Genomic DNA, 27873 nt, shown 5'->3' with positions numbered 1-27873 from the left:
CTGAACCCAGGACAATGCTGTTTTGAACCTTTCTGACTACCTGAAATGTCAACAAGGTAGGTTTTTCCCTCCGTAACCCTGCCAGTATAAGACTGCACCAGCAACAGCAGTTCCACTGGGATTTAGGGAGCTGAGATTTTGAGCTCATTAGCAATTTAGTCATAGGTTTGAAAACCTGAAAGCAAGTAAACATCATTCAGAAAAGGGAAAGCTCCTCCATCAGATGTCCTATCTTGGAGCTTGTGCTACCAGAATTCCTGTTTCTGTAGATGAACTTCTCCATGTGGTGGAGTTGATAAAAAAAAAATGAGTTAGCTTTTACAGGAGAACTAGATTTTTATTTCAAAGAGAATGCCTTAAATTTTGGTAAAACAAGGAACATTTTCATGCATTTCCTTTCTTGCTTAGTAGTCATGATTTTTTTGGGGGGAGGGAGGGGGTTGGTTTGAACTTTCTTTTTGTTTGTTTTGGAAGTCATTTTGGCCATGTTCTCTAGTGTCAATTCCTCTTCCTCAAGAAGATGATGATCTCTGGGAGGCAGGAAGAGGGGGATCCATCCGCAGCTGCATGCAGGGACAAAGGTAAGTAGTGAATCCTTGGTAAGGTGGGTATCAAGGCATAAGCTGCACTCGTTTCTGGGGGCTTTGGCACCACTCCTGTTCTTCTGGTAGTCAGGGTCCCCAGAAGGACCCCACTTTCTGAGCAGTACGAAAGCATGGGTGGCTGGCTGTAGACTAGGCTAAGCCAAGGATACAGAGACTGGCAAACTTTTCTATGACCTGATGGTCTGACAGTGCTTGGTCTTCCATTTTGTCTAACTCTGGTTTTGGTATGTTAAAGTATCTGAACTCCATGTAGGACTGAGAACAAGAGGGTTTTGTATGTTGTCACGTGCAGTGTTGCAGTGTTTCCATGCTCTCAGTTTTGGCACACAGCAGGGACTTGATCTTTTTTACCTTTTATCCCAGAACTGGTGTGGGGCCCTTGAGAAGTGCAGTGCTGGCTCAGGACTAGGTGCTCCTTCCACAGTAGAAACCTTGAGCAAGTCACTTTGTACGATGGGGTGGCTAAAGAAAATGCTATGCACATTCTCTAAAGAAGGATTTCAGCTGCAGCTTACAGCATGTACTTGGCTGTGCAAACATTGATAAAATCCCATCAGGGCTGTGCACAAACACAGCCTGCAGGGTGTGGGTGTGAGGCTGAGGTTGTGATAGCTGATGATGGAGGAGCTTTCAGGCTCCATCTATAACCCCAGCTCAGCTGCAGTTGGGTACACAGGCTGGGATATGTTCAGGTAATCCCCTTGAGCAAAACTTGCTGCTGCTAGAGTTACACCTTGGAAAAGGGGCTCTGGTGAGGGAGAGGGTGCTGGCACTGAAGTGAGAGATTGCTTGGAGGGGTGCAGGGATGCAGAGGAGGCTGCTTGAGGCACCAGGGGCAGATTTTGACTACTGTTCCCTTGTAACCCCAGGGCAGTGTCTGCAACCTTATCTCCCTCTGTGGCTTGCAAGTGCAAGGCAAATGCTGTCCTCTGGCTGGCACAGATTAATTTTCACACCCAGAAATCAGTAGCCAGTACATGGCTTTCTGGGAATAAGCCCTGCAGATGGAAAATGACTTTAGGTATCACATTGAGGAGTTGGGGTGGGAGGCTCCCAGGAAGAAAGCAAGAAGTCTTGTGAAAGGAATCATGTCCATGTGAGCCTGGGAGTCCATGTCACGATGGAAAGGTGGTGACAGAGCTATGGGCTTTGGTCAGCTGATTAATTGGTGTATTTGCAGCTGGGAGGGCTCCCAGAAGGGGAGAACTTGTAGTAGTTGAGGGTTGTATCAGCTACCAGACTGTGGCCCCAAAGGCATGGCCAGGCTGGACTTGGCCTAACTTGGTACTTTTGCTTCTGGACTTCTTTGTAACTGTACCTTTATATAGAAAGGGTCTCACAGGGAGTTATGTGGCTCTTTTGACCACCTATTGGGAATCAAGGTACAATTTCCCTTAAGATCTTTTAAAGAAGAAGGATAAAAAGAAGTACCAAAGGCAGAGCCCAGTGTGAAAGGTGACATTTCCTAACACATGCCCATGTGCCCTGGCTACCACAATGGCTCTGCCTCAGTGGTGCCCAGCCTGGGAGATGAAACCTCTGGAATCCAGGGGTACACACCTAGCAATGTAAGTCTCACTAGGCAGCACGAGACAGGGGAAAAAAAACAGACTCCTGAAACCTAGCAAAGCACTGAGTCTGTGGAGGAGCTGGGGGCTCCTGCATGGGCAGAGCTGCCCAACACATGGCTTGGAGGCTTTTGCTGTTTAAATCACGCCTTGCACTTGCCAAGCTGCAGTTCTCATCTGCACACACCAGCACTTCAAGGTTTCTTCTCTCATCTGCACAGTTTCTGAACACTTCCAGGGATGGTGACTCTACCACTTCCCTGGGCGATCTGTTCCAATGGCTGACCATCCTTTTGGCAAAGAAATTGTTCCTTATATCCAGTCTAAACCTCCCCAGTGCAGCTTGAGGCTGTTTCATCTTGTTCTGTTACTTGTTACTGGGTAGAAGAGACCAGCCACCTCCTGGCTCCATCCTCCTTTCAGGCAGTTGTAGAGAGTCATAAGGTTGCCCCTGAGCCTTCATATCTCCAGACTAAACTTCCCAGTTTCCTCAGCTGCTCCTCATCAGACGTTTGCTCCAGGCCCTTCACCAGTTCCGTTGCCCATTTCTGGACCCACTCCAGCAGAGTTAGGACCCTTACTGTATCATGGGCAAGTCCTGTTTATCCCATGTATTTGCCATCATGGTTTTTTTACTTCCCTTTTTATGGGGAAAAAGAAATAAATTGAATTTTTGTACCTATTTTCTCAATTTCCCTCTTACCATGTAAATGGTGTCACTTTCTTGGAGCAAGATGGGGTGGGTCACCTCAGTTTGCTGCTCCAGCCCCAAATCCAGGTGAATTTTTCTCAGTTGGGTTCATGTGGGCAAGATTGGAAGAGGTAATTCTTCTTGGAGGGCTGGGGTCTGGGGGTATCTCTTCACGAGAGAGAGAGCATTTTGCAGGTGAGTGGCTTCCTAGCACATTCCAAAGAACACCTGTTAATGCCAATGCCAAGATGCACATGCTCTGATGGCATCTGTTCAGCAACGTGGCATTTGGAGAAATGAAGCCTATCACAATATTTAAAAAGCTGGCTAAAGGAACAGATTGCTTTGATGAGACATGATCTGGCTAATGAAATCAGGGTTAACACTAACCGAGAAACAGTATTTAACCCATGCATCAGGGTAGAGAGCAACTCTGATGGCTGCTGCTGCCCCATTCCCCTGCCACTCACTATCCTGGGTGGGCAATGCTTCTTGCAGGCCTTGCTATGGCTTTGGAGCAGAATAGGAAAACCAGGTAGTAAATCTATTTTCACAAGACTTACAGTTCTCAGGAATTAAAGCAATCTCAAAGTAGTTCCCTTTTCCATTTTTCTCACCTCTGTGTGCTTTTTGCCCTCAAAAAAACTCCCAGCCCAGTAAAACCATAGCCAGTCTTCCGTGGTAACATCATCCTGGAGAGGACTGCAGTTAGAGCAAAATGAGGTTGCTTTGTTTTTTCCTGAGCTGCGAGTGAGGTCTATAAGGAAAATTATATAGTTACAAGGCCTGATCCTGCTACTTGCTGTCAGGACATGGGGGCTCAGCCTTCCCACTTCTCTGTTGCTAGAAGAAAGTGGTTGCAGAGATGGCATACAGTTCAGTCCCTGTGAAGAGCATTGATATGGTGAAATTTGGATAGAGAAAATGCACATACTGTAAGGCACTGGGGGGAGGAAATATTAATTAAAGACAGGAAAACAAAGCCATCATTTTGAACATTTGCTTGCTTTGGAGCAGGTCTCCTTTCTGTGCCAGTCCAATTGCCAGGCAGATCCCCTGTGGGCCTGAGTGGCCCAGCAGGAAAACCCAGTGAGGACTGGGGCAGAAGTCATGCACTGCTCAGAGCATCCCAGAATTGTTGCCATGTCCGTCCACCAGCATCATTCCAATTGTGTGATGGGCTGAGCAGGGAGGGACATCAGTGTTAGCCTCCAGAAAGGCAAGCCAGGTGTAACTCCAAATGAGATGGGGAATGTACTTGTGGCTACTCATCTTTGCCAAGGTTGGGTCAGTGGAGATGTGGAAAAGGAAAGACTCTTCCCACAGGTCAAAAGCAGAATGCCCACATGCCCTGCTTCACTACCTTTGAACCCGTGCACCCCTTTGGCAGTGGGATACTGCAGGACAGGGCTCATGGGAATGGGGTTGCTCCTCCCATGGTGTTCTGTGAAGCAGGGATTGTAAGAGTTATCCCTATGGGCCCATGTAACACCACCCCCTGATGGCTGGTTCCTCCCTGCACCTCTGTTGTGTCCTGCACTGTGTGGGCTGTAGCCCATTCTTGCTGTCCCCAGGCTGTGCCCTTTAAGCTGTGGTTTCTTTAATTTGTGAGAGGTCTTTGGTGGGCCTGTCAGCATCATGCATTTTCAGCACTGGAAGGGACACCATCTGCTCAAAGAAAGAGCTGTGAACAAAATGTCTCAGACACTCCAAGTTTATAAAAAAATGAAATTGCTTTAAAATACCATATGCTGCATTGTTTTCCTTCCAGCTTTGGCTGACGGTGGAGGTGAAGTGACTAAGGCAGTTTCTGATTAGTTGCTGGGTTTTCCTTTCTGGCCAAAATCGCTGGGGCTGAGCGCTGTCACTACTTGCCTGTTTGACAAGAGATTTTCCTCAGCCTTGGCTGCTGAAAGACATATTACTGATCTCAGACCTCTGCTCTGTTAAAATGAGATCGCTTGACTTTTGCTATCACAGCAAGCCTTGCAGTCAGGGATGTGCTTAATGCATACTGCAAGCATGCTTTTTTCCAGGCACCTGATTTTGGGGCCTGTCTTAGTGGTGTGAGAGCACTAGCACCTCCTTGCCCGAGGAAAGCCATGCCCAGCAGTTGATTGTCATTGCCTGCAGCACCTTAGTGTGGTGGTGCCCTGGGGCAGCATCAGGTGCATGCATAGGGAAAACATGGCCAAGGTCTTCACAGATTATGTGGGGTTGCAAAAATAAATAATGCAGGGAGCCATTTATTAGTTCAGGGTAACACAAGATTTGAAATACCAGAGCAGGAAGAATGTTATTTCTGCTCTAAAAATAGCTCCCTCAGCCTTTAAAACACTGAAAAGTATACACAGCAGCTCCCTTTCTGCGAGAGAGGCTGTCCTCTGCCTTGGCAGTGCCACCACCACAGAGATGCACCACTTCGGTAAGGGCTCAAGTGGACCATGCTGATGCTGCACTTGCTCTGAGAAGCTGTGGTTTGAGGTGTTTGTAATCCCCACGGATCAAAGCCATGAGATCTCTTCAGAGCATGAAGGCCAAAGGTGCAGGGCAAAGGAGTGTTACTTGGCTGCTAGTAAGACTGTATACAAAATACCAATAAACTGATGATGTATAACAGCTCGATTCTGGGACTTGGTATTTGGATTTAAGCACGTGGCTGCTTGTGTTGGTTTGTAAGTGACAGCACCGGGGCAAAACTGCCGCAGGATAGGGAGGCTCTGCAGAGGGATCTGGACAGGCTGGATTGATGGGCTGTGGTCAGTGGTATGAGGCTGAGCAGGGCAAAGTGCCGGGTCCTTGCACTTGGGCCACAACAGTCCCATGCAATGATACAGGCTTGGGGAAGAGTGGCTGGAAAGCTGCCCGAAGGAAAAGGACCTGGGGGTGCTGACTGACAGAACTGAACATGAGCAGCTTGTGCCCAGGCAGCCAAGGAGGGCATCAGCATCCTGGCCTGTATCAGCAAGGCCAGGGCAGTGATCATCCCCTGTACTGGGCACTGGTGAGGCTGCACACTGAATGCTGTGTTCAGTTCTGGGCCCCTCACTGCAACAGAGACATTGGGGTGCTGGAGTGGGTCCAGAGAAGGGCAACAAAGATGGTGAAGGGTCTGGAGCACAAGTGTGATGAGGAACAGCTGAGAGAAGAAGGGGGGTTCCGTCTGGAAAACAGAGGGCGGGGGGGGGGTGCTTATTGCTCTCTACAGCTACTTGAAAGTAGGTTGTAATCAGGTGAAGTCAGCCTCTGGGCCAAGTAACAAGTGACAGGACAAGAGGTAACACTCAAGCTGTGCCAGGAGACGTTTAGACTGGGTAGTGGAAACAATTTCTTCGCCAAAAGGGTGGTATGGCATCGGAACAGGCTGCCCAGGGAAGCTGTGCAATCACCGTCCCTGTAAGTGTTCACGAACTGTGTAGACGGGGCCTTTAGTGCCACAGTTTAGTGGTTGGGCTTGGCAGTGCTGGGGTAAAGGTTGGACCTGATGAGCTTAAAGGTCTTTCCCAACCTCACTGATGCTATGAGCCTATGGCCCTACGCCCGAGCAGCGCACCCACAGCTCCCCACCGCCACAAACCCCGCGCTCAGGGCGCGGCAAGGCTTCTCTCCACCCCTCCCCGCGGCTCCCCAGGGCCGCAGCGGCGCTGGCTGCAGTCCCCGCCCATCCGGGGCGGGGCGGCCTTTACCGAGCCCCTCTTCACCCCACCCCATCCCACACCCCCCCGCTCGCTGCCGCCGGGACTGGAGGCGCCACCAGAACCAGCGGAGCCGCCCGCAGGTAGGAGCCGTCCGGCAGCGGCTGGGAGCGGGCGCTGGGAGCTCGGCCCCTCCTGGGCCTGCCTGGCGCACGCTTGTCTCTCTCCTCCCCGGTGGCCGCAGTGTGTCTGGGTGAGACGGAGCAGGCGGGCTGCGGGTGGCGAGCGCTCACCTCCCTGAGGGGCCGGCGGCAGGTGCCGCAGCGCCCGTCAGTAGCTGGAGTCCCGGTGCTGGCTGTGCGCCCTGGAGCTTGCCGGTGTAGGCGCAGGGTGGTGACCACGGCTGGAGCCGCTTAACCCCGAGCCTGAAGGAGGCTGCTGTGGGAGAGAGCTCCTAGGTTATGGTTTCGGCGTCCCTCTTCCCCTGGAGCGCCCCTGTGGCATCCTTTCGGGGGTGAGGGAGGTGATGGTGGTAGAGCTCGGTGGGGCCATCTGCCAGGGCCTCTTCGCATGGGTCTGTACAGAAAATTTCCTGGGTTTAGGCTGTGGGGTGGGCAGGTCCTGCCTTCTCCGAATCCTGTCGGGATGCCTGGGATGCAGGAGGGAATAGGTTTCAAGCAAGGCTGTTCATGTCTAGGGCTGTTAGGAAAGGAAGTGTGGGATCCTGCCCATGAGTGATAGAAAGGGAAAAGCTGATGCTGGGTGCTAATGTCCCAGGGTCCTGATGGGGTTACTTGTGATCTCAGTCAGCTTTTTCTCTGGCATGCTTGTGCCAGACCTTTCATTCAGAGCCCTCGGGTTGTAAAGGCTGGTGAAATACTGAGCTAACCCTCCCTTCTGCTTCTTGTTTATTTATTATTTGTTTTAACAAAGCTTTTCAGGAAAGTGACCTTAAGGACTGTTTAATCAATATTCACACAGTCCTTACTGCCAACCAACAGTACACTTGCATGGTTAATTATGAATAGCAACTCAATATGGAAGGGGGGAAGGGTGCGAAAGGTATATCCTAACACACTGACTGCCTGTTGTGTCTTGCTCAAATGGGTAAAACTGCCTAAAAGAAGGGGACTTCTTCTTGCTGGCTTTCTGCCTTTGCATAACAGGGTAAATAAAGAACAGGTACTCATATTTGCGTGACAAACATCTGGCTCCTGTTTTCACTGTTCAAAGTCAAATTATTTTCCTTGTGCCCAGCTGTTGGCATTTTCTGAGCCCAGGGTGTGGAAGTCAGTGCTGTTGTTTCATTTCCCCGCCTAAGATTCTCTGGGCTGCAGTTTTTGCTTTTTCAGATGCAGAGCAGGGATGTGTGACTATATGAACACCAGCATTTCCAATTGCTTTTTCTTGGAAGAAATCTCTTGAGCATGGTTTTCTGTCCTCCCCCAGCTGTTTCTGGGCAGCCCGAGATTGTGAGGATAAGTGGGAGCAAAGAAGCAGAGGAGGGTCTGTGGGAAAGAGGAGATATGGTCCTAGGCAAGAGTATGAGAAGTATAAACTGTGAGGGTGGGGGGGGGGGTGGTGGCTGGCAGGTAAGGAGGTTGCTGTTGCAGTAGAGGGCTTGGACCAGGATCCAGTGGATGCTCCTCTGTGCCACCAATTGCCTGTGTGACCTCATGGCAAGCAACTCGCTACCCATGTTTTCTAAAATGGGAATAATGGTATGTTTTTGCTGTCTCAAGAAGGCCTGTAAAGGTCTCTAGGTGCCTGGGTCCCTGGCCTTGCATCCCCACAGGTGGCAGAGGTTGCACCTGAAGTGGAGGGATGAAGGCAGGATGAGAGGGGTGAAAGGGAAGCAAAACACATTGGGAACAATTGGAGGGAGAAGGGTGCAGTGAATGGGAGGAGGGAGGAGAGGTAGAGAAGACTGATGAAGCCTCAAAAGCCGTTAAAGGAACTGTTAAAGCAGCTACAGATTACCTTGCACGGGGTTTAATGCAGATTTTTAATGCTGAGGTTGCCTCTGGATGGTCATGCCTGCAAGGGAGAAATGCCTACTAGAGCAGCATCCTCTGTGAGAGTGCTGTTTGCTTAGTCGAGAAGTGTTTGCCTTTGGCAGGCATGCAGCCCTGCCTCCCTCAGGGAGGGCTGCTTCTGTGTGCAGGACCGGAGGGAAGCCCGCCCTCCACCTTACCTGCTCCACAGTCAAGCAGAGGCCTCCTCCCCAGCACCCAGCAGTTGCTGAGCTGTGCTCCTGTGTGGAGCAGGGTATGTTTGGCAGGTCTTGGTGGGACAGGAGGCAGAAGTGCTCCCTAGTGCCAGTAGGAGAGGTCTGCATCTCCTATGAGGAGCACTGGGAAGGGACTGTCTGCTGCCAGTCTGCTGCAATGGTGGAGGGAGCACCTGGATTCCTCTTTTTGATTTCCAGAGTGGGGCAGATCCAGGTAGTTGGGGAAGGAAATTCTGCCCTCCCAGTCTTATTTCCTGCTCCCCATGCTAAACTGCTGGGATTAGTGGTGGTGGCTGGCTGAGCAAGAAGACATTTTTGTTACCACAGGGCTGTTACTAAGTCATGAACTTGGGCCACAACAAGCCCATGGAACTCTGCAGGCTTGGGGAAGAGTGGCTGGAAAGCTGCCCAAAGGAAAAGGACCTGGGGGTGCTGATAGAGCTGAACATGAGCCAGCTTATGCCCAGGCAGCCAAGGAGGCCAACAGCATCCTGGCCTGTATCAGAAGCAGTGCTGTCAGGAGGAGTGGAGCAGTGTAGTGATCACTGCCTGTACTCAGCACTGGTGACACTGCACCTCAAATCCTGTGTTCAGTTCTGGGCCTCTCACTGCAAGAGAGGTATTGGGGTGGCTGGAGCAGGTCAAGAGAAGGATTATGAAGCTGGTGAGGGGTCTGGAGCACAAGTCTGATGAGGAACAGCTGAGGGAACTGGGGGCTTTAGTCTGGAGAAGGCTCAAGAGGGGACCCGATTGCTAACTACAACTAGCTGAAAGGAGGATGTAGTGAGATGGGGTCGGTCTCTCCTCCCATGTAACAAGTGACAGGACAAGAGGTAACAGCCTCAAGCTGCACCAGGGGAGATTTAGGCTGGATATTAGGAACATTTTCTTCACCAAAAGGCTGGTCAGGCATTGGAACAGGCTGCCCAGGGCAGTGGTGGTCAGTGTCCCTGGAAGTGTTTGTAAAGTGTGTAAGCCTTTAGTGACAGGGCTTAGTGGTGGACTTGGCAGTCCTTGGGTAACGTTGGATTTGATGTCAGGGAGAGTCTCCCCAGTGTGGTCTTGGCCCAGATGAATATTCTTAGAAGTGGTTTAATGGTGTCTCTTGCAGCACAGAAAAGTCCTTCTCTGAAAACATTTCAAAGGGCAGCAGAAGTTTTAAGTGCTCTGGATTTGATGGAGATTCTGGTCAGAGCAGGCTTGCAGGCTTGACCCCTATTTAATGGGTGGAAGCTGTTCTCTGGTCCCCTCTGTCAATTGTGTTTGCAATAGGTTTGCATGAAGTGAAATGCTGTGTGGCATCTTCCTCCTGTAACTCACCTGGGTACCCTGCAAACAGCAGTTTATGGTTGCAGCAGCCTGGAATACCAGTAAATAAATGTAACTGATTCCTGAAATGAGGGATACTGGCATGGCAGTGAGGAACACCACAGAAACACCTGTGTATGGTTGCTTACCTTGTACTTGTCTCAGAGCAAATGACTTCCACAGGTCTAAGCGAAGCCTAAAGGTAGTTTACACCCTTGACACCCTCTGTGCTGGCCTTTGGTGATTAATACTAAGGAAAGGGGACCTCAGTTTGCCGTGTGAGTAGTGGCTGAAGAGGCTGGTGGGGGAAAATTGTCCTGACAAAGCTTGGTGTGCTGTGCCATGGTTTCTTAAAGCTCACAGGCTTTGGGTTTTCCCCATGACTGAGAAGTGCAGACTGCTTGGTATTTACACTTCTGCTGTTGTAAATGCCAGTGGTGCTGACTCGTGTAGCTGAAGGAAATGCTGCTTTGGGGACAGTGCACATCTCTTCAAAAATGTACAGCTGCAAAGTGCAGTGAAGAAAGGAGCTTGTGTTTCCAAGTGGTAGATAAAAGAGGGGTAGAAGAGGCAGGAGAAGTGAAAGATGAGATGAACAGGTGGAAAGAGCCCTGCTTGTGCAGAATGGGAAGCTCTGTAGCTTGGGTGTATGTTTTGTGTTTGCTGGGGAAGAAACAAGGCAAGGTAGCAAAGGGAGTGAGACCTGGAACTGTTCTGGCATTCTAGGGTATGCACTCTCATCCAAAAAATACAGGAGAAGACAGTATAACCAGGAATAACTGCTCTGTGCAGTTTGCTCTTCTGAGCTTAGTCTGTCTTTCCTTACTTTCAAAGCTGTCTGTAAGTCAGCATGACATTCCTGTCTCTTTCTTCACCAGGCTTCACTTCCCTGTGGTGTGTTCTTCACCACTCCCTACGCTTACACTGTTTTCCTGATAATGGGACAAACCTTTCAGCAGGCTTCTATCCCCTTCCATTGTAATGTGTGTCTTTGTTTTGCTTGCTCATGCACATTAGAAATGCTTCAAGGCATTCATGTTTTTAGGAAATAAAACACCTCCGCAGACCCTATCAATCTGTTAATACACTGTCGGCATCACTGTACCTTATGGGGGGAGGAAACACCCATTCTGCTTGCTGCTGGTTCAGACAGCAGTTAATTAGATTGGAGTGGTTAATGTGGAGGATGAGTACTGGACAGCCTGTCTGCATGGTCCCTCAGATTTTGTTGGCTTTGCCACAACATCAGCCTCCATTTGTGTACTACTTGCAGGCAAGGAGATGTTTTCAAGAGACTCTTTCCTCACAGCATAGCTGAAGCAGGGAGAGCTTTGCTGTCTTTTGGTTTATAATGAAATAAATAACCCTCATTATTTTCTAGCAACTCTTCACTTTGGGGTTCAGCTGAGACTTTGGGCAAAGTGCAATTCTCATAAGCATCCCAGACTAAAGGGCTGGCTAATCATGCAAGTTAAAAATACACCCTTGTGGTGATGGTGTGGGATTGTGAGGTTGAGTCTGCATTGAGACTCTGCTAGAGGCTTCCTTTGCATCTCAGGAGAGCTCTGGCTAAAGTGGCCCCAGTCTTGAGTAGCTCTGCTCTTGGAGAAGGGAGTAAGGCATCTGCCTGGGAACAAGGGCTGTGCAACACACTCACACTGTGAGGATTTGCTAGGGACTGGTGCCACCCGTCTCTTGCAGCTCCTGAGGTCGTTGAGGGCTGAATCTTGCAGTGGGCACTCCCAACAGAATGGAGTCCTTGGGGCAAACAAACACACAGCACCTGCAAATGCCCCTCAGCTCACTGTAAGTCTCGCTTTAGGCTGTGTCTGCTCCCAGATGGTTTCACCACCCACTGACCCAGCTCCTTCTGTCTAGGCTGGGTATGTAATTCTGCCTTACCTGTCTTCTGCCTCTGCCTTCTTTGCCTATTGCAGACTGAGGGCCATGACTGCCCAAGCCCTGCTTGTGGTATGAGTGGGACCTCATGGAAGTCAGCATGGGCCAATGTAGTTGCACAGGTCAGACCGCTTCACTGTCAAAGCTTGCAAAACGTCCCTTTGGTCCTAAAGTGGCAAATTATTTTCTTTCATAACAAAATAATCTTTTTATGGCGAATTTGTGTTTCTTTTATAACATCCAGGAGCCTAGAGCAGGATGTACCTGGTCTGTACAATGCCAAATGTGAAAGGGCAGACTCAGCCCAGAAGATTTTACAGTTGACATCTTTGGCTGTAACACAGCAGCTCAACACTATTTCCTAAGTGGCTTGTAAGTACAATGTGGAGGAGCAGGAAGCAGCATACTAAGGACACTCTTTGAATGATAGTAGAGTGCAGAGGGGTGATGCTGGAGTATCTCTGGGTAGGCCATGCTGTTGGTCTCATGGTCTTCTTACCAAGTCACTCAGGCTGAATACGTAGAGTCATAGAATGGTTTGGGTTGGAAAGTACCTTCAAAGTTCATCTAATCAAAACCTTCTGCAAGGAGCAGGGACATTTGCATCTAGATCAGGTTGTCCAGAACCATATCCAGCCTGGTCTTGGATGTCTCCAGGGATGGCACATCCAACACCTCTCTGGGCAACCTCTGCCAGTGTTTTGCCACCTTCATCAGGTGGTGGTATAGGCAAGCAGATGCTAATACAGCCTTATCTGTTCCCATTTTTTAGTAACTAGAAAGCTCCATTTTTTTGGTACGCTTCCCCTATCTCCATTAAGTTTGTGTTGGCCTGACCATTTCCTTAGTACACTGAATATATTAGTGTGTGAAATGAGACAAGAAATATGTATGGATGTTTTTGTGGGTGGAAGCATTGCCTCTCAAAATTGTTGCAGGATTACTGAAGCATTTCCTGCTTCCTCCATGCACAACCCAGATATGCATTTACCTTTTCCTATTCCTCTGTTATGTAAATGAATGAAAATGGCATTTCTGTGCACCTTTGAGATGGTAAGTGGGTACCTGGAACAAGCAGACCATCATACCCTGCTGAGGGAGAGGATCCCTTCTTTTCCTGTTACCCCATTGTTTTGTTTTCCTGTTATTACTTACAAGTCTTTGGTATGCCTTGTCTCTCTCATTGTGCACGCAGGCTGGGAACATTGAGATAAACCTGAAAATACTCTGCTTTGTTATGTTGGCATTTGTGACTTGTGGGTGGCAGGTTGTGTAATGTGCTGGTTTGTATCTGCTCAGCTACAGTGGTTAGGTATCAAGTGACTGTGGTTATTTTTGCTTTTAAATGCAACAGAGAGCTAGAGTGGGCTCCTCCAAAAGACAAATTGTGTTTGTTCCCCTTCATTGTTGCTGACTGTCAGTGATCCGTAATGACTTGCCATTAGTTTTGGACAACGTCCTCCTTCTCCCAGTACTTCTGGCCCTGTACCTATTCTCTGAAATGACGCAGTGGCCTCACACGGTGGAATGCAAGAGCATTGCTCTGGCTTATTATGCAGCTAGTGTATGGGCCCTTGAAATGCATGCTGTAGTCTTAAAAAAGACATATGATGCTGTTAATGTCCCCTACATTTATGTTCTTTGGTGAAAGCAACTTCAGGAAGAACCTGTACCTTTGCTTGGCAGATGAAATTAAGATACCAACATTAAATGAACCTTGAGCAAGCGGCAGTACATGTTTGGTGAGCTGCCTGCTGTAATTGAAGTGCGTACATTAGAGGAATGGGAGCTTAATTGGCTGAGGGGGTGTAGTGGGGCAATGGTAATAAAAGCAGAGCAAACAGTAGACACAGTCTGAACAGATGTAGAGATAAAAATGGGACTAGAGATAAGGGAATAAGCCTGTATTAAAATAAATTCTCAAGACACACCCTGTGGCAGTGCTAATGTGAAACCCTTTGCAGTTCTGCACCCTGACCCATGATAACTGGCAGCAAGAGTGAACCTTGATGGTTTTTTTGCAATGCTGGGGTGAGACCATGAGTTAAGAGAGACTGTAAAACCAGTGCTAGGTTTTGGGAAGGTAGGCTGCCTCTAGCTGGGGTGTTCTATGAATCTGAAAATGTATTTTTATTAGCCTAGGGGATCCATTGCACCACAAAGGCTTTCTGTCACTGAAGGCTTACCGAGCAAGCCTTAAAAATGGAAGACAAATGTGTCTGTGCAATAACCAACTGCCTTCTGGGCAAAGTGGGTTTATGTGGGAAAACATGGGCCAGCAAAAATGGCTGTTGTCGCCAGCTGGAGTTGACTGCTCAGATTGGCATCACTGGTCATGACAGCATTGCAGAGCAGAGCTGTGGAGAGGAAGGCTGGCTTTATGTCATCCCTGTGGAGCCATTAGCTGTCAAAGAAATTGTTTCTGTGTTTCCCATGGAGAATTTAGGTTATTTTTCCTATAGCTCTCAGGATTTTATTTTGGCTAAACTGCTCTGGTGCAGCGGGCGAGGCTGTCATTTGGGTTCCTCGTGCTCTTGTTTATATCTGCTGTTAGAGGTGCTGGTCTTAGCATGCACGGAGGTCTCCCAGCTTGAAGCCAAGAACATCAGTCACCCCTGAAGAGGACAGGTTAATATGAAGGGAACTGCTGAGAATGTCCACTGAGCACTAGTGCAAAAGTAGGCAGGTTTGCATGTGCTTGGGGTTGCTCCTTTGGAAGCAAGTGAGGTTGCATGTAAATTTGTTCTTGGCACTCCAGTAACACAGGAGGGAGTAAATGAGAAATGTGCCGGAGCTCAGTCCTGGGTTTAAACCTTCCTCTGCCCATGTGGGTATGTTGAAACATCTTTAAGCACGTGTGGGATATGTCGGAGGACAGCATTGGAAGGTGTTGCTATTTGGGGACATGGGGGAAAGGGACCCTTCTCTCCTTGTCTTCGTATTTCATCCACTAGATGCAGGCAGTTCACTCTTCCTGTGTGTGCTGCCAGGGGCCAGCAACACTGCTGGTCCAGTCATTGCTCCCCTGCTGTCCTCCAAGGGTATGCCAGTGAGTCCTTGCTCATGCTGTCCTGCATCCATTCTTTGTGGAGCCTGTGGGAGGAGGGTGCATAGTGGCAACATACTTTCCTGGTCAGTTCTTGTTGCTGTTGTGAGAGGGAGGCTTACATAGAGGTCGGCAACCCCTAAGGCTGGCTGGCTGGCCTGATGTGGAGTGCCTGTTTTCCAAAACATCCCAGCCCTGGCTGCACTGAGCTCTGGTGGAAACCTCGCCCCACAGAGGTCACTGTTGTACTCCCTGGGAGTGCTGTCCTTCCTCTTCGGTGTGAACCCAGTCATGCTGAGAGGTGTGCAGGGAATGTGTTCTCTAGGTGTTTCTTTTTAACCAGCTGAAATGAATGTATTCCTCCAAACTATGGACCTGGCTTCCCATCGGGGTGCTGAGCTCTGCCATAGTCATTCATTTAATATGCAGTGATTTTGGATGTCATTTTCTGTTAGTGGTCGAGAGAAGGGGACTGTGTCTGGCACAGTGAATATTAAACACAGGGCTGTTTTCCAAGGGAGTGGGTCTGTGGCTGTCACACTGACTTTGATGAGACTGAGCTTCAGATGTGCCCCTGCTCCATTGCAGAGCTCAGCAGAGAGTAATGGTTATCTGGAGAGCAATTTTACATTTCTCTACCTCATCCTGAGCTGGAGTCTGCCTCTCTGTGTGCTGACTTGCTGCTCTGGCTGGGGGAAAAGCCCCATGCATGAAAGTCCTGTGCCACCTTCCTCTCTTCATGACAGACAACGATAAAATAGCTTGCAGAGGCTGCTGTTTCTTGTCTGGGAGGCATGCTGGAACATGGAGGAGCTGTGGCATCCGGTTAATGAAGACAAGTGTAACAGCTAGTATTTGTTTTTATTGCGTAGATGAATCCTTTGTACCTTTCCAAAGGGGAAGGATAAATTATGAGATCTGCCATCCCCTGACCTGAAAGAATTGTGTTACCTTGGCTTAGTCCCTCCACCACCAGAGAAAGGAGTGTTGAGCACTGGTTAGCAGCAGTTACATTGCAGAGGAAAGAGAGGCTGTAACAGGAGGTGACCTGTCCAATTCCTTTCAGCCAAGACAGGAATGGGGAACTTTGCTATGGCTGCCGTATGTATTGGCATTTGGGGACTGTGCTGCCAGGGGCACAGCACCTGGTCCAGGACATTTCTGGTACAGGTCTCCCAGTACCAGAACAACAGTAACACCACCTAAGGGATGCTGCTGCATGTTGATGGACTGCATAAATGCAGGGGCAGCACTTTGCAGAATAATGGCAACTGCTACAGCAGGGAAGGGGCTATGTGGGGAGCAGAGCTATGAAATGCTTTGTGTCTCCTGTGCAGGAGAAAACAGAGATGAGATGAGTCCACCCTCATTGATAATTTCCTCTGACCTGTTACACTGTGTTGAAAATCTGGATTCGTGTCGGAGCTGCCTGCCTTTTAAATTGATGTGCTTAATACTTACATCATTTCATGCTCCCTGTCTGCAGTGCTCTGTGCTCCCAAGTCAAGGAGGAAACATCTGACTGCTTTTCTGTCTTTTAATATTTGCAGCTCAGCCTCACTTGAGGCTATCTGTATGGATAGTACCAAACCGTGGCCTCATGGTTTTGTGCAAGTGTGGTGTGGCTTGGGGTACTGCAAGGGTGTTCTTCTGTGTGCCTGCCAGGTGATGTACAGGGAAGACCTGTAGGGGCAGGCCTGACGTTGCCATGCTTTCTGAAGGGTCTGGGGAGCCTCACCTCAGTTACTTCAGTCTCTGCCTCTGTGGGACCCAAGCAGTGTTAGGCCAGTGTTGCCTTTGCAGCCCATGGCTGTCTTGTGGGAGTGGGGAGCTGGCTGTGACACAGTGAGGATGCTCACTCTTTTCTGTGGGTAATCACAGAGGGGAGAGAGCAGAGTAACAGTCCAGAGAGACCATGGCTTCCGTGCTGCAGATACAGGAAGGCCAGGAGAGCTGAGAGGAGGACAACTTTTTTCCTTCTCTGGAGCAAGTGGAAGAGTCATTGCTTTAAGGACCTGGATGAGACAACTAAGCTGCAAATACAAGAAGGCTGTAGTGAAAGGCCATCATGCCTGAGCTGCCTTAACACCGCAAGGTGCCTCACTGTCCTGTGTGGACCACAGTGACCCCAGGGAATGCCTGCCCTACAGCAGGCTGTAGGAGAGAGGAGGCTGCAGAATGCAGGGGTGCAGGTGCTGCTGTTGTGGTGGAACTAAAGCAGGTGCTGGAGCCTTGAGCCTCACGTTGTTTGCTCTCTATGTCTCTTGGCTATGCCAGTGCCTGGAAGAACACTTATGGAGGAAGACAGAGCATGAGGAAATATTTGATCTGTTGTCAGAGAACTGTCAGGGAGGCACAGGACTCTGTGACCACAGCACAGCAACACAGCAGCATTTCTGAATTGCACATGTCACAGGATCAGCCCCTGCATCTCAGATGCTTACTGAGTACGATCTTGCCTGGAGAACAAATGCTTCCTCAGGAGGTGGTGTATGCAGCATCCCTAGCCCCATGCAGGATTTCACAGTGCCTACATGTCAAGAGCTGATCCTGTTTGCAACGCCTTGTCCTAACAGTGCTTTTGGTGCTGGCACTTGAGCTTGGCTCTGCTCTGGATGTGGCTGAAGGCTATTTTTAGCTGACTGCTGCAACCAGGATGGGAGCAGATCACGTGCTTTGTGGACATGAGAAAACGGCACTCTCTTCATGCTGCAGGCTTTGCTGAGGCAGCGTGTGTGGAATCGGTAATGATCCTGGGAAGGAGGCTGCTTTGCCTTATGCCTATGGAAAGTAGCAGGGAATTAGTGCTGCGGGTCTTGCAGTGTCACCTTGTGCAAAATGCTGGAGAAAAGTACTTAGAAAGCCGCTCAAATTCTGTAGGTGTGTCTGAAGAGTCTCCCCCTCCATAACTCTAGGCTCTCTGTGCCTTGGTTTTTATGCACAGTGCGGATGATGCTGCCAGTGTGCAGCAGCTTAACCCCTTATGGCAGTAATGATAGTATGAAATGTTTGCAGCACCTGCTGCCTGGCTGTTAGGAGCTTGATCTTGGGATGCTTCAGCACCTGTGGATGTGTGGATGCTCTTCCTGCTTTCAAAGTGGTGTGTGTGCGAGATGGGTGGGTAACTGCCCTCTTTCTTTTGTTTTCACTTTGTTCTTTGTTTCTAGCAGGTATGGATGGCAAGAAATACAGCGTGTGGATGTTTTTACCTCTTGTGTTTACTGTGTTTACGTCAGCTGGATTATGGATTGTGTAAGTTATCTTCTGCTGGTAATTTGAGAGAGCAAGTGAAGCTGGGGCAGTTGGAAGTACTGCTGTGGTGTGGGCTGCTTATGGAGAGTTTTTGGGGATGCTCTGTCCTTGAGTTACTGTGGGTTGTGAAGGCAAATGACAGAGGCAGGGACCAGTCTGTACTGGTTCATGGCCTGGGGGATCATATTTTTGTTGCTGAGTTTCTGTGCTCCCCAGGCCAAGATTCTGACCTTGCCTTCTTCCTGGCCCATGTTATGGGTGGGAGCTGCTTGAAAAGAGACAGACAAAAAAATGCAAAAATTCCCTTTCATCATGCTGTCTTTAACTGACTGAGCAAAGTTCATGGAGAAGCACTTAGGCCCGGCTTTGGGGTGCAGACTCAAAATCTGCAGCATCCAGCACGGCAGTGGCAACCTGACAGTGTCTTAATGCTGGCACCTCACTTTCTCACTCAAAATTTGTATGAAAATGTCCATGAGACATGCATTTTCCTGAGGTGGGGTCTCTCCAAGCATGAAGGCAGACCAGTGCAGCATAAATTTGGGAGTGATAAATGTGCAATCAGTAGCTGTGCTCAGCTTGAGAAGCAGTTATATTGTAGGATATGGCTTTGGCTGTCCTGTGGATGTTACTTTTCAGCAGCAGGGGCAACTTAAGTCATTTATCTGACCTCTGTTGCTTGTTGTTCTTCTTGTCCCATCCTGTCTGTATTAAAACAGCTTTTTCCTGAGGCACCAAGGTAAACCAGATGGATCAAATTCTTCAGATTAGAAATGAAAACATTCACCTGGTTGGTTATTTTTAAGGCAGTTTAGCTGAATAACCCTGTTTGTCTACCTGACCATGCAAAACATGCAAGACAAAGAAAGGTGCGTAGTTAGGCTGGAAGTGAGCAAAACTGCCTGCTTGAACAGAGAGGAACACAGGCTGCCTCCATCTGGTCCTGCCAGTGGGCTTTGAGACACTTAATGTATTATTTGAGGGATATTTGGAATTGAAGCTAGGATGAGGTTTTGCACTGTTTTCATCTTTTGGTGTTTTTTTTTTTTCCTTTTTTTTTTTACAGGTACTTTATAGCAGTGGAGGATAACAAAATTATCCCACTAAATGTACCAGATAGGTAAGAACTGGTTGTGGGCTTTACGGTCAATCACTTGTTTCTTTAAAATAATACACCAGTGAAAGCTAGATGGCAAAGAAAATCTTGACTCTTTGTTCCTATGCATTTATCTCTTAGAACACCTGGTTCCAAAAGACCACCTTATATAAGGTAAGCAGATGATTTTTCTTCCAACTACTGTTCTGACTAATGGTTGTTATTTATGTCTTTGCCATCCTAGAGTTACCATGACACACTTTGTATTTCCCAAGTATTGCAGGTGACGTACCTCCTGCAAGCTGCGTGTTTAGCCAAGTCATGAACATGGCGGCATTTCTAGGTAGGAACCACCAGGGAAATGTCTCTTTCTCTCTCATCATTTGTTTTAAGAACTCACTGAAATATAAGTGATATCTCACACATGTTGTTCTTGATGGTGTGAAATAATTTAAACTGCAATTACCACTGATTAAGATGGTATCATTTTTGTCTTCTTTTGTAGAAAGGCAGAATGAAGCTGGATGCATTTGTGCTTTATTGGTTTCTGATTTATCCTGATTCTTGGTCTCGAATCTGTGTTTTTCATTGTATGGTGGGGCTTTGTTGTATGCTGTAAATGTGAGATAATTGCATGGGAATACCAACAGATGAGGCAACTGATTATGCAGAACAGCATCCATACTGAATTCCTCCCTCACCCCTTCCTAAATTCTGTTACTTAATCTGTGAAGTTCACTGACATATTCCAGCAGTGAAAGTGAGAGGGAAGCACCTTAAAGACAAGAAATATCTGACTAGTACTTGAAGAAAGTTGTCTGTTTTTGGTTCTTAAAACTGTTTGTTACCTTCACCTGTACATATTTTGAGCAAATTACCCAAACTTAAATGGCAAATAACTCATTCCATGATTTGCTCTTATTTAGTAGTACTTGCATTTATCTTTTCCTATATGGGGTGATTTACAGTTTGCTCTGAGCTATTGTGTCAAAGTATGAATTCCACCCTTGCTGCCTGTGAAAGGCACAGTGTTTCTTTTCAGAAACCTGGGAAATTCAGTTGAGTTGAGTTTGAAATTAATCCGGACCTGTATGTGCACTAGTAAGATACTTTACTAGTCTTAATCTGACATAATGAAAATGAGGCTTCAGGTGTAAAACATGGTAAAATGTTTAATCATGAACTTTTACATGAATTTCCTTGTTTCAAGTATCACTTGAGAGTGGACTTTGGGCATCCTTACACCTTGTTTCTGTGTATGGCTTTGTTTCAAGCTTAGATCCTGATGTGCATATTGAGCCAGGGTCTCAATTAGTAGGAATAATTCTGGCTTCAGTTTCTGCTAAGGCCAGGTCTTGCACACATCTTATTTGTGTGCCTGACACCCAGTGCAATGTGATTACCATGATATGGTTTAAACTTCTGACCTCCAAACCACTTAAAACAACATGTGCATAGCATGCTGCTTCTTACATTAATGTGGCTGTTTGACAGCAGTAAGTACATGCCTGCCTTTGCAGCTTCTTCCAGGTAAGGCCCCATTTCTGCAGACCCCTCTGTTCATGCAGCCTTTGTGGACCTGCACCAAATCCCAGCAAGTCCAAGCATGTTATGAAAAGTCAGGAATTGGCTTGATGATCACTCGACATGTGCATTGTATGGACATGAGGATAGCAGTCACGAGTGTAAGGAGAGCAGCTGGTGTGAAGAAGGGCAGGCAAACAGAAGACATTCAGCTTTATGAAGCCAAGCTGTACTGTACATTTTTGTTGCTGCTTCTTCCCATGACAAGAAGAAATATAACGAGGGAACCTCCAGACTGTAAATGTGTTGTGGGAGACTTGGTGGTAGGTGGCTGCCGTGGCCATAGTGATCATGAAATGGTTGAGTTCAAAGTGTTTGTTGTAATTAGAAAAAGGACAGCAGAATTACAACACTGGATTTCAGGAAAGCAAACTTTAAACTGTTCAGGGAGCTGTTTAGAAGAGTACCCTGGGAATCTGCTTTTAAGGGCTTAGGAGTCCGCCACTGCTAGTCAGTTTTTAAGAACCACCCTTTAGAAGCACAGGAGCATGCAATCCCAATGTGTCATAAGTTAAGCAAGTGGAGCAGAAGACCAGCTTTGCTGAACAGGGAACTCCTTGTGGTGCATAACAGGAAAAAGAAATGGTATGATCTCTGGAGGCAAGGTCAGGCTTTGCAGGAAGATTACAGAACTGTAGTTCATATATGCAGGGGGAAGACACAAAAGGCCAAAACTCAGAGTTGAAGCTGGCCAATGATGTGTCAGACAACAAGAGGGGCTTTTAAAAGTAAATTAATAGCAAGAGGTCTAAAGAAAACATGAGACTGATAACTTGTTGAAGATGGTCACCTGACTAATAAAGATAAAGCAGAGGCATTCAGTGGGTTTTTTTTGCCTCAGTCTTTAATAATACTGATGGACCTTGGGCTGTACGGTCCCCTGAGTCAGTACAGGAATGGTGACTCACCATTTGTGGACTCTAGAGTTGTAATGGACTAGCTGTATCAGCTGAATGTTCACAAGTCCATGGGGCCTGATGCGATTCACACAGGCAATTTACAATATGACCTGCATGCTATCTGAGCTTAAGCATAAGAAGGTGTTTGGTTCATCTGTATTGCTTTTTAGTGGTCTGGTTTGAATCCCATCTGAAGGCCAACTGATTGCCTGGCTTTCTGTGTTGTTCCATGCATCATTCCCTAGGGAGGGCAACAATATACGATGTGAATATCTCCTGGAGTTATATATCATATGACTTATCAGAGCACTTGGGCTAATTATAAGCTTGGAAGGACTGCTCTTCCAGTTTTCCCAGAACATTAGTGCCATACTTTGGCTTATGTTTATGGCACCAGGGACGCAGTCCAGAAGAGGAGAAGAGGCAGTGTGCATTTTGGCAAAGCCTGCAGAAATATGTATGTGTTGTCCATACATTTTCTAATGCAAGTGGAGTTTGGTGTACCTCCCACAAGAGAGCTCGTGAGTGGAGTGAAACTTGATTCAAGCCCAGCTGCTGTGATGTGGCTGCATGGTATGTATGTGATAGCCTATGTGCTGGGAACTCCACAGGCAAATAGGGAGATGATCTTCTTTCCCCCAGAAAATTTGCAACCCAGATCCTAGACAAAAAACATCATGAGAAAAGGAAACATGGGAGCTTGGTGTAACTGGATTACAAGAACAATGCTTCCTGTGCTTAGTCTCATCCATGACTGAGCAAGAGAGGGCCATGCAGAAGCACTAAGTTAGCTAGCCTGCAGAGAGCTCTGCCCCTGGGTGGGAAGAGGGTGAGGGGTTTTTGAGTTCCCAGCCAGGTGGGTTATTGCTGCATGTTCTACCTAATGACACGCCTTGCATTCTGTTTCCTTCTCAGTACTTGTTTTGGCTATCCTGCGCTTCATTCAGCTGAAGCCGAAGGTGCTAAACCCTTGGCTGAATGTCAGCGGCCTGGTGGCGTTATGCTCGGCCTCTTTTGGGATGACCCTACTCGGCAACTTCCAGGTACTCCACTCCAGGCTTGGGCTGCTGTGCCCGTACGGTGAGGTTCCTTTTGCTGTGAGGATCTGCCTTTCTAGCTGATCTGCTTAGGCCTTTGAACTACCTGTGATGTGAGCTCAGAAGGTCACGTGTCTGGCTGTGCTGCAGCCCTTCTCGTAGCTGCTCTGCCACCTCTCTCTGCTGCTGATGTGGCTCCAGTAGCATGCTGAGATAAAGGGCCACAGTCATTTTTCATGTGTTCCCGGCAGGATTTGCATCAGCATGCTTGCACTTGACCTGCCAAAAGCCAGAGCAGAGAACCCATTCAATCTCTGGAGCCCTGGGGGTTGGCACAGATGGTCCTGGGTAAAAAGACTGAGTTTATGTATGCATCTGTGTGAACAGACGCACAGGTGCCGTACAGGAGAAATAGTTGTGTCCTTGCTCTGAAATACGTTGTTTAAATCTACCTCTTGCTTATCCTCAGAGTGGCCACGAGAGGGACTTTTCGCTAATGGGGGAGGCGCCTGAATGCAGTTATCTCCGATTCTCGATCTGTTCTGCAGTGTTACACAAACAGACAAGCTGCCAGTGCCACAGCGTTGCTCTGTAGGGTTGGGTGTCCACTGTGATCATGGGTGTCTGTTAGTTCCGCAGTGAAAATCAAGGTAGTGGCACTTGGATTTCCCCATCCCTTTCCTGTCTTTGATGCTCTGCCTCTTTCATTACATACAAGTAATGACCCCCAGTAATGGCAGGAACAGAGATAGGTCGGTGTAGGCTGTTTTCTTTCCTGGGTTTGCAGGCAGGGAGTTGTTTCTCTTGCTAGTACAGAAAAGGTACTTGTTTTGTGGGGGGTGAGTACCTGTTTGGGTTGGAGCAATTGCAGGAACTTTCTGTCCTTTACAGCTGTCATCTTTGCATTTGGTTGCTTCTTTCTTTGACTGAGGTCTTTTAGACTGTTTTGGACCTGATTTTCTTTTAGAGGTGGGTACTTTGAATCATGTCTGGTTATAAATTCTGATCTAATTACTTGTTAGTTACCTGTATCCCTGCTTATATTTTTTGGCAAGCCATGAAAGTGTGTGGTAATGAGGCCTTAGTGCATGTTGTTTTCCTGCCTGACTGCTCAGCTGAATGTGGCATATTTCTGATGAAATATTTCCAGAAAATTACAGGTTGTATGTGTTAGAGGGACACTGGGACACTGTTGGCCACCGAGCCCCTTGTACTGTAGGCTACCTTGGGAAGGGCAGCTCAACCCCATTTTTGCCTGTGCTATGATTTGGACCTACCTTTGAGGTAGGAAGGAAAGGGATCAGTGAAGGCTCAGTAACTAGACTATTACCTTGCATATTGTGTCTTGTTTGATGGGAATTTGTTGAATCGCCAAACAGGAATCAAGGCTGCAGGGAGGAGTTACAGTCTTTCTAGAAAAGCATCTGAGGCAGAGGGAAGAAGGAAATTGTTTGGCTTAAGTCTTGTCCATGCTGGACTTCCTGAATGGAATTACAGCCTCAAGGGTTCTCTTTGGATATTCTTGCTTGTTGAACCTATTTATCCCTTTGCCTTGCAGTATTGCACAGTCATTGAGCCCCGTGAGACACGGGAGCCCTTTGCTCCAGGCAGCGCTGCGCCATGAGGCTCAATTCACAGTTTGTATCCATTGCATAGACCTGTATAAGACCACAGCAGGTTGTCCTTGCCTGTCCTGGCTATTGCATCAAACCAGGGAAGGACTTATTTCTGAGCTCTGCATTGGTTAATCTTGTCAGGGAGCTGTGGAGACGGTCACCAAGCAACTGTGTTTTCCACTGTGCTTGGGCTTTGGGCAGAAGATCTGCTTGACTGTAACAGCCGTCAGCTCATCTCGATTATGTTACACCTTGCACATCTGCCAGAAGAAATGGTACAGCATCTCTGTCTCACACCCCAGTGATTCCCACTCTCCTTTATCCCACCCCAGCAGCAGTCCAAGGTAGCTAGCAAATAATCCCTGTTGCATCCAAACAGTCACCGTTTTGTTTGTTCCTAGCTTTCCAGTGATGAGGAGATCCACCTTGTGGGCACATCACTGACCTTTGGTTTTGGGACCTTGGCGTGCTGGATCCAGTCTGCCCTCACCCTCAAGATCAACCTGAAGAATGAGGGGCGGAAAGTCGGGATTCCACGAGTTGCCCTCTCAGCCAGCATCACCCTCTGCATGGTGCTCTGTATCCTTTTGTCCCGCTCCCTGGGAAGCTGGGTATCATACATGTCTGACAGGTGCTGCAGCAGGGAGTGCTGGCTCTTCTCACGTCCCTTCCTAGGATCTCAAAGAATGTAGGAATGCTGCTCAGCTTGTCTTTATGGCATGATCCTATGATTGGCTCATTTTGCTACTTGTGATTTTCCAGGATGCACTGCTTCATAGATGGGCTTTCTTACTTCATAAAGGTCTCTAAAACTTCTTAGTAATATCCAAAGGGGTTACAATATTGAATAGTATCTGTGTGATGTAATAACACCACTGCTTTACCTACACAGTAGCATTTAAGATCATGCAAAATACCGAGATAAACATTCTCAGGAGAACAAAAGAATGAAGGAAGAAGTCAGGTTTCTGAAGACAAAAAGATTTTGATGTGTTTGTTGAAATGCTCCCCAGTGCTGCATCCAGCTCTGCTACTTTTAAAGACAGTTATCACAGTTTAGAGCTGCTGAGTTATGTGGACCTTGGGGTAAGCCTAGGTGCTTTATGAATCGGATTTGGGCTGTGGGGTCTAGGGTCACTCAGACTGGATGCATATGTGGCTTCCTCTCTACCTTGTGCCTGTTAGCCCCACTCCAGCCTTTCTGTTCACACCAGCAGCATGTGCTCTGGGTATTTGTTTAAGGTGGATCCATTCACTGCATAGTTGCATCAACGTTAACTCTGAGATAAGAAAGAAGGCAGGAATAAATGGTGAGGAATAAGATAATCCTCCTCTTCATGTAACAGCCTATTCATAAAACAATTCCTTAGTCACTCAGTTGGTTTGGAACATTTCAGCCAGTGTCCATAGGAATAGCAGATGGGTATGAAGATGTATTATCAGTCGCCTCTTAAGTTTCCTTGGAAAAATTTGTAGCTGAGCATCATGCTATTCATAATGTGGGACTTCGCCTGACTCTTGTGGTGCTCCCCTCCTCATTTGCCCCAAGCCCACAGCTCCCCCAACATGTGTCAGGGGTAGGCAGGGCTTCACGCTAGGAGCTGGGCTTCTGTTGTGCTGCCATTTTCTGAGGTCTCTGCCAGGCTGGGAGCAGAAGTAGCCAGGTAAGACAGGGTGTAGCTACTCCTGTACTGATGTGCTGGCGGCACTCAGCCCTGCCCAGCCACCTGCTTGGTGCTGAAGGCCTTGGGCCCTCTGTGGAGGGAGATAGGCTGAAGTTGGAGTCCCATTCTTGCTTCCCAGCCCTGGCTTTGCAAGGGCTTGGAGCTGGCTCCCTATCCCATGCAGCTTGTGCATAACTCTTGCGCTACAGTGGAAGCAGAAGATCCTTAAAGCCAGACACAGAATGCTGTTTGCTGAAGTGAAGCTTTCATCACTTACACTAAGCCCAAGAAGAAGAGTCCCTGATTACCTGCACTGTGCAGTTAAAGCATGGGAGAGTCTGCTTACTTGTTTGTTGTACCTGTGAAGATGTGTGATCCTGTGTTGTTGGAATGTGGAGGACCTCCTGACACAGGAAAGCCAGTAGGTTTAGAGATGCGCATCGGGCTAGGGTAGGTCCCCAGCTCAGGAAGGTGTCCTCTGCTTCAGGGGAGCTGAGATTTGCTTTTATGGAGTACTCCAGCACAACCCAAGACACAGCAAGCAGCGAGACCCTGATGCCAGGCAGTATGCGATCCAAGAAGCATACATGGGTACCTGAGCCTGGAGGACAGTTTCTGGCTCTGACAGGTGTTGGTTTTCCTGTCAGCATAACATGCCATACTATGTAGATAGACCGATGCTTCCAGACCTTACAGAAAGGGATGATTTTGCAGGTGCTGTGAAGAGAAAGGATTGCACAGGTTGAAAGGTGTTCCCATTGCCTCTAGTGCAGAGGTCTGTTCTAGTTCCTGCTGTGAGGCTCCTGTCAGGTAGAGGTCCACAGCCAGATCCCCAGCTTGCTGGCTCTGTCACTGGATAGTTGGATGTGCAAGCAAGCCAGTGGGTAAATGTTTAGCAGCCTGAATTGGGATCGGGAAGCCCTGGTCTGTATAGGAGAGCTGCTGCTCTCCATGGGTGGTGTTGGGTACCTGACATCCCTTTGGCCTCCACGTTCATGCTTTCATGATTGCTGGATGGGTTAACTGTCATCCAGGGGACTTTGTTAAGAGTTGATTGTCTTCCCTGTTGGCTTTCTCTTGCCCTGGTTGGTGTCTCTGCTCCCATTAGTTCTCCTTGACTTTCCTCTTCCAGATTTTATCCTCATGGCACAGGGCATTCACATGCATGCCTCTAGGATCCAGTGGGGCCTGGTGATGTGCCTTGTGTGCTTCTTTGGTACCTTTGCAGCAGAGTTCAGGCACTACAGATTTGAAATCGTTTGCTCTGAGTACCAGGAGAACTTTCTGAGCTTCTCTGAAAGCCTGTCGGAAGCCTCTGAATACCAGACAGATCAGGTGTAGCTGGTGCTCTGATGGGGGGAGTGGGGTAGGTGTGGTCTCATGGGTTAAACATGACCTCATTTACACTTCTTTGATGAGTTTATTTTCATGTGCAATCATGATTGTATTGCCAAAGGCCTCTGAGGGTGGCTGTTGTGTTAGGAGCCACACAGCTGTCTGCTGGAAGAGGAGTGGACCCTTCTCCATGGCAGCATGAGAGAGCACAAGCTGTTCAGCCTGCTACCAATGACTCTGAGTGACTGTGTCACGCTGTTCAAAACACTCAACAGCCAGTCCTCATGATACCCCTCCAGGACAGGGCATTCCTCAGCCTGTTCTGCAGAGGAAGAGATGAAGAAAATTGACTTCTCTGGACAGCAGGATTCTTCAGGAGTCTCTGTTTCCCATGTCATCAGACTGCAG

At 48.1% G+C, this 27873-nt stretch overlaps 1 protein-coding gene across 5 annotated transcripts; it reads left to right on the top strand.

Annotated features, from left to right (window-relative positions):
- The first annotated feature begins 280 nt into the window (after positions 1-280).
- On the top strand, positions 281-27540 carry TMEM150C (transmembrane protein 150C). 5 transcript variants are annotated; one of them, XM_061350929.1, is made up of 8 exons: positions 281-581; positions 18153-18234; positions 19301-19354; positions 19472-19504; positions 19606-19673; positions 22729-22856; positions 24868-25045; positions 27263-27540. In XM_061350929.1, exons 1-8 carry the CDS (start codon positions 521-523, stop codon positions 27469-27471), a joined length of 813 nt encoding a protein of 270 aa, XP_061206913.1. In that variant the 5' UTR covers positions 281-520; the 3' UTR covers positions 27472-27540. The 5 variants fall into 5 exon arrangements, with proteins under 5 accessions (XP_061206913.1, XP_061206912.1, XP_061206914.1 ...); XM_061350928.1 differs by having other exon boundaries at positions 461-581; positions 18150-18234; XM_061350930.1 differs by lacking the exon at positions 281-581 and adding an exon at positions 6572-6642.
- The last annotated feature ends 333 nt before the right edge of the window (positions 27541-27873 follow it).

This window comes from Neopsephotus bourkii, unplaced genomic scaffold (genome assembly GCF_033783945.1).
Source record: "Neopsephotus bourkii isolate Nb327-2 ecotype Australia unplaced genomic scaffold, CSIRO-AGI_Nbou_v1 NB_547, whole genome shotgun sequence".
In the NCBI taxonomy this organism is placed as follows: Eukaryota; Metazoa; Chordata; class Aves; order Psittaciformes; family Psittacidae; genus Neopsephotus; species Neopsephotus bourkii.
Note: the sequence above shows the minus strand (reverse complement) of the source record. Positions and strands in the feature narration are given on the sequence as shown.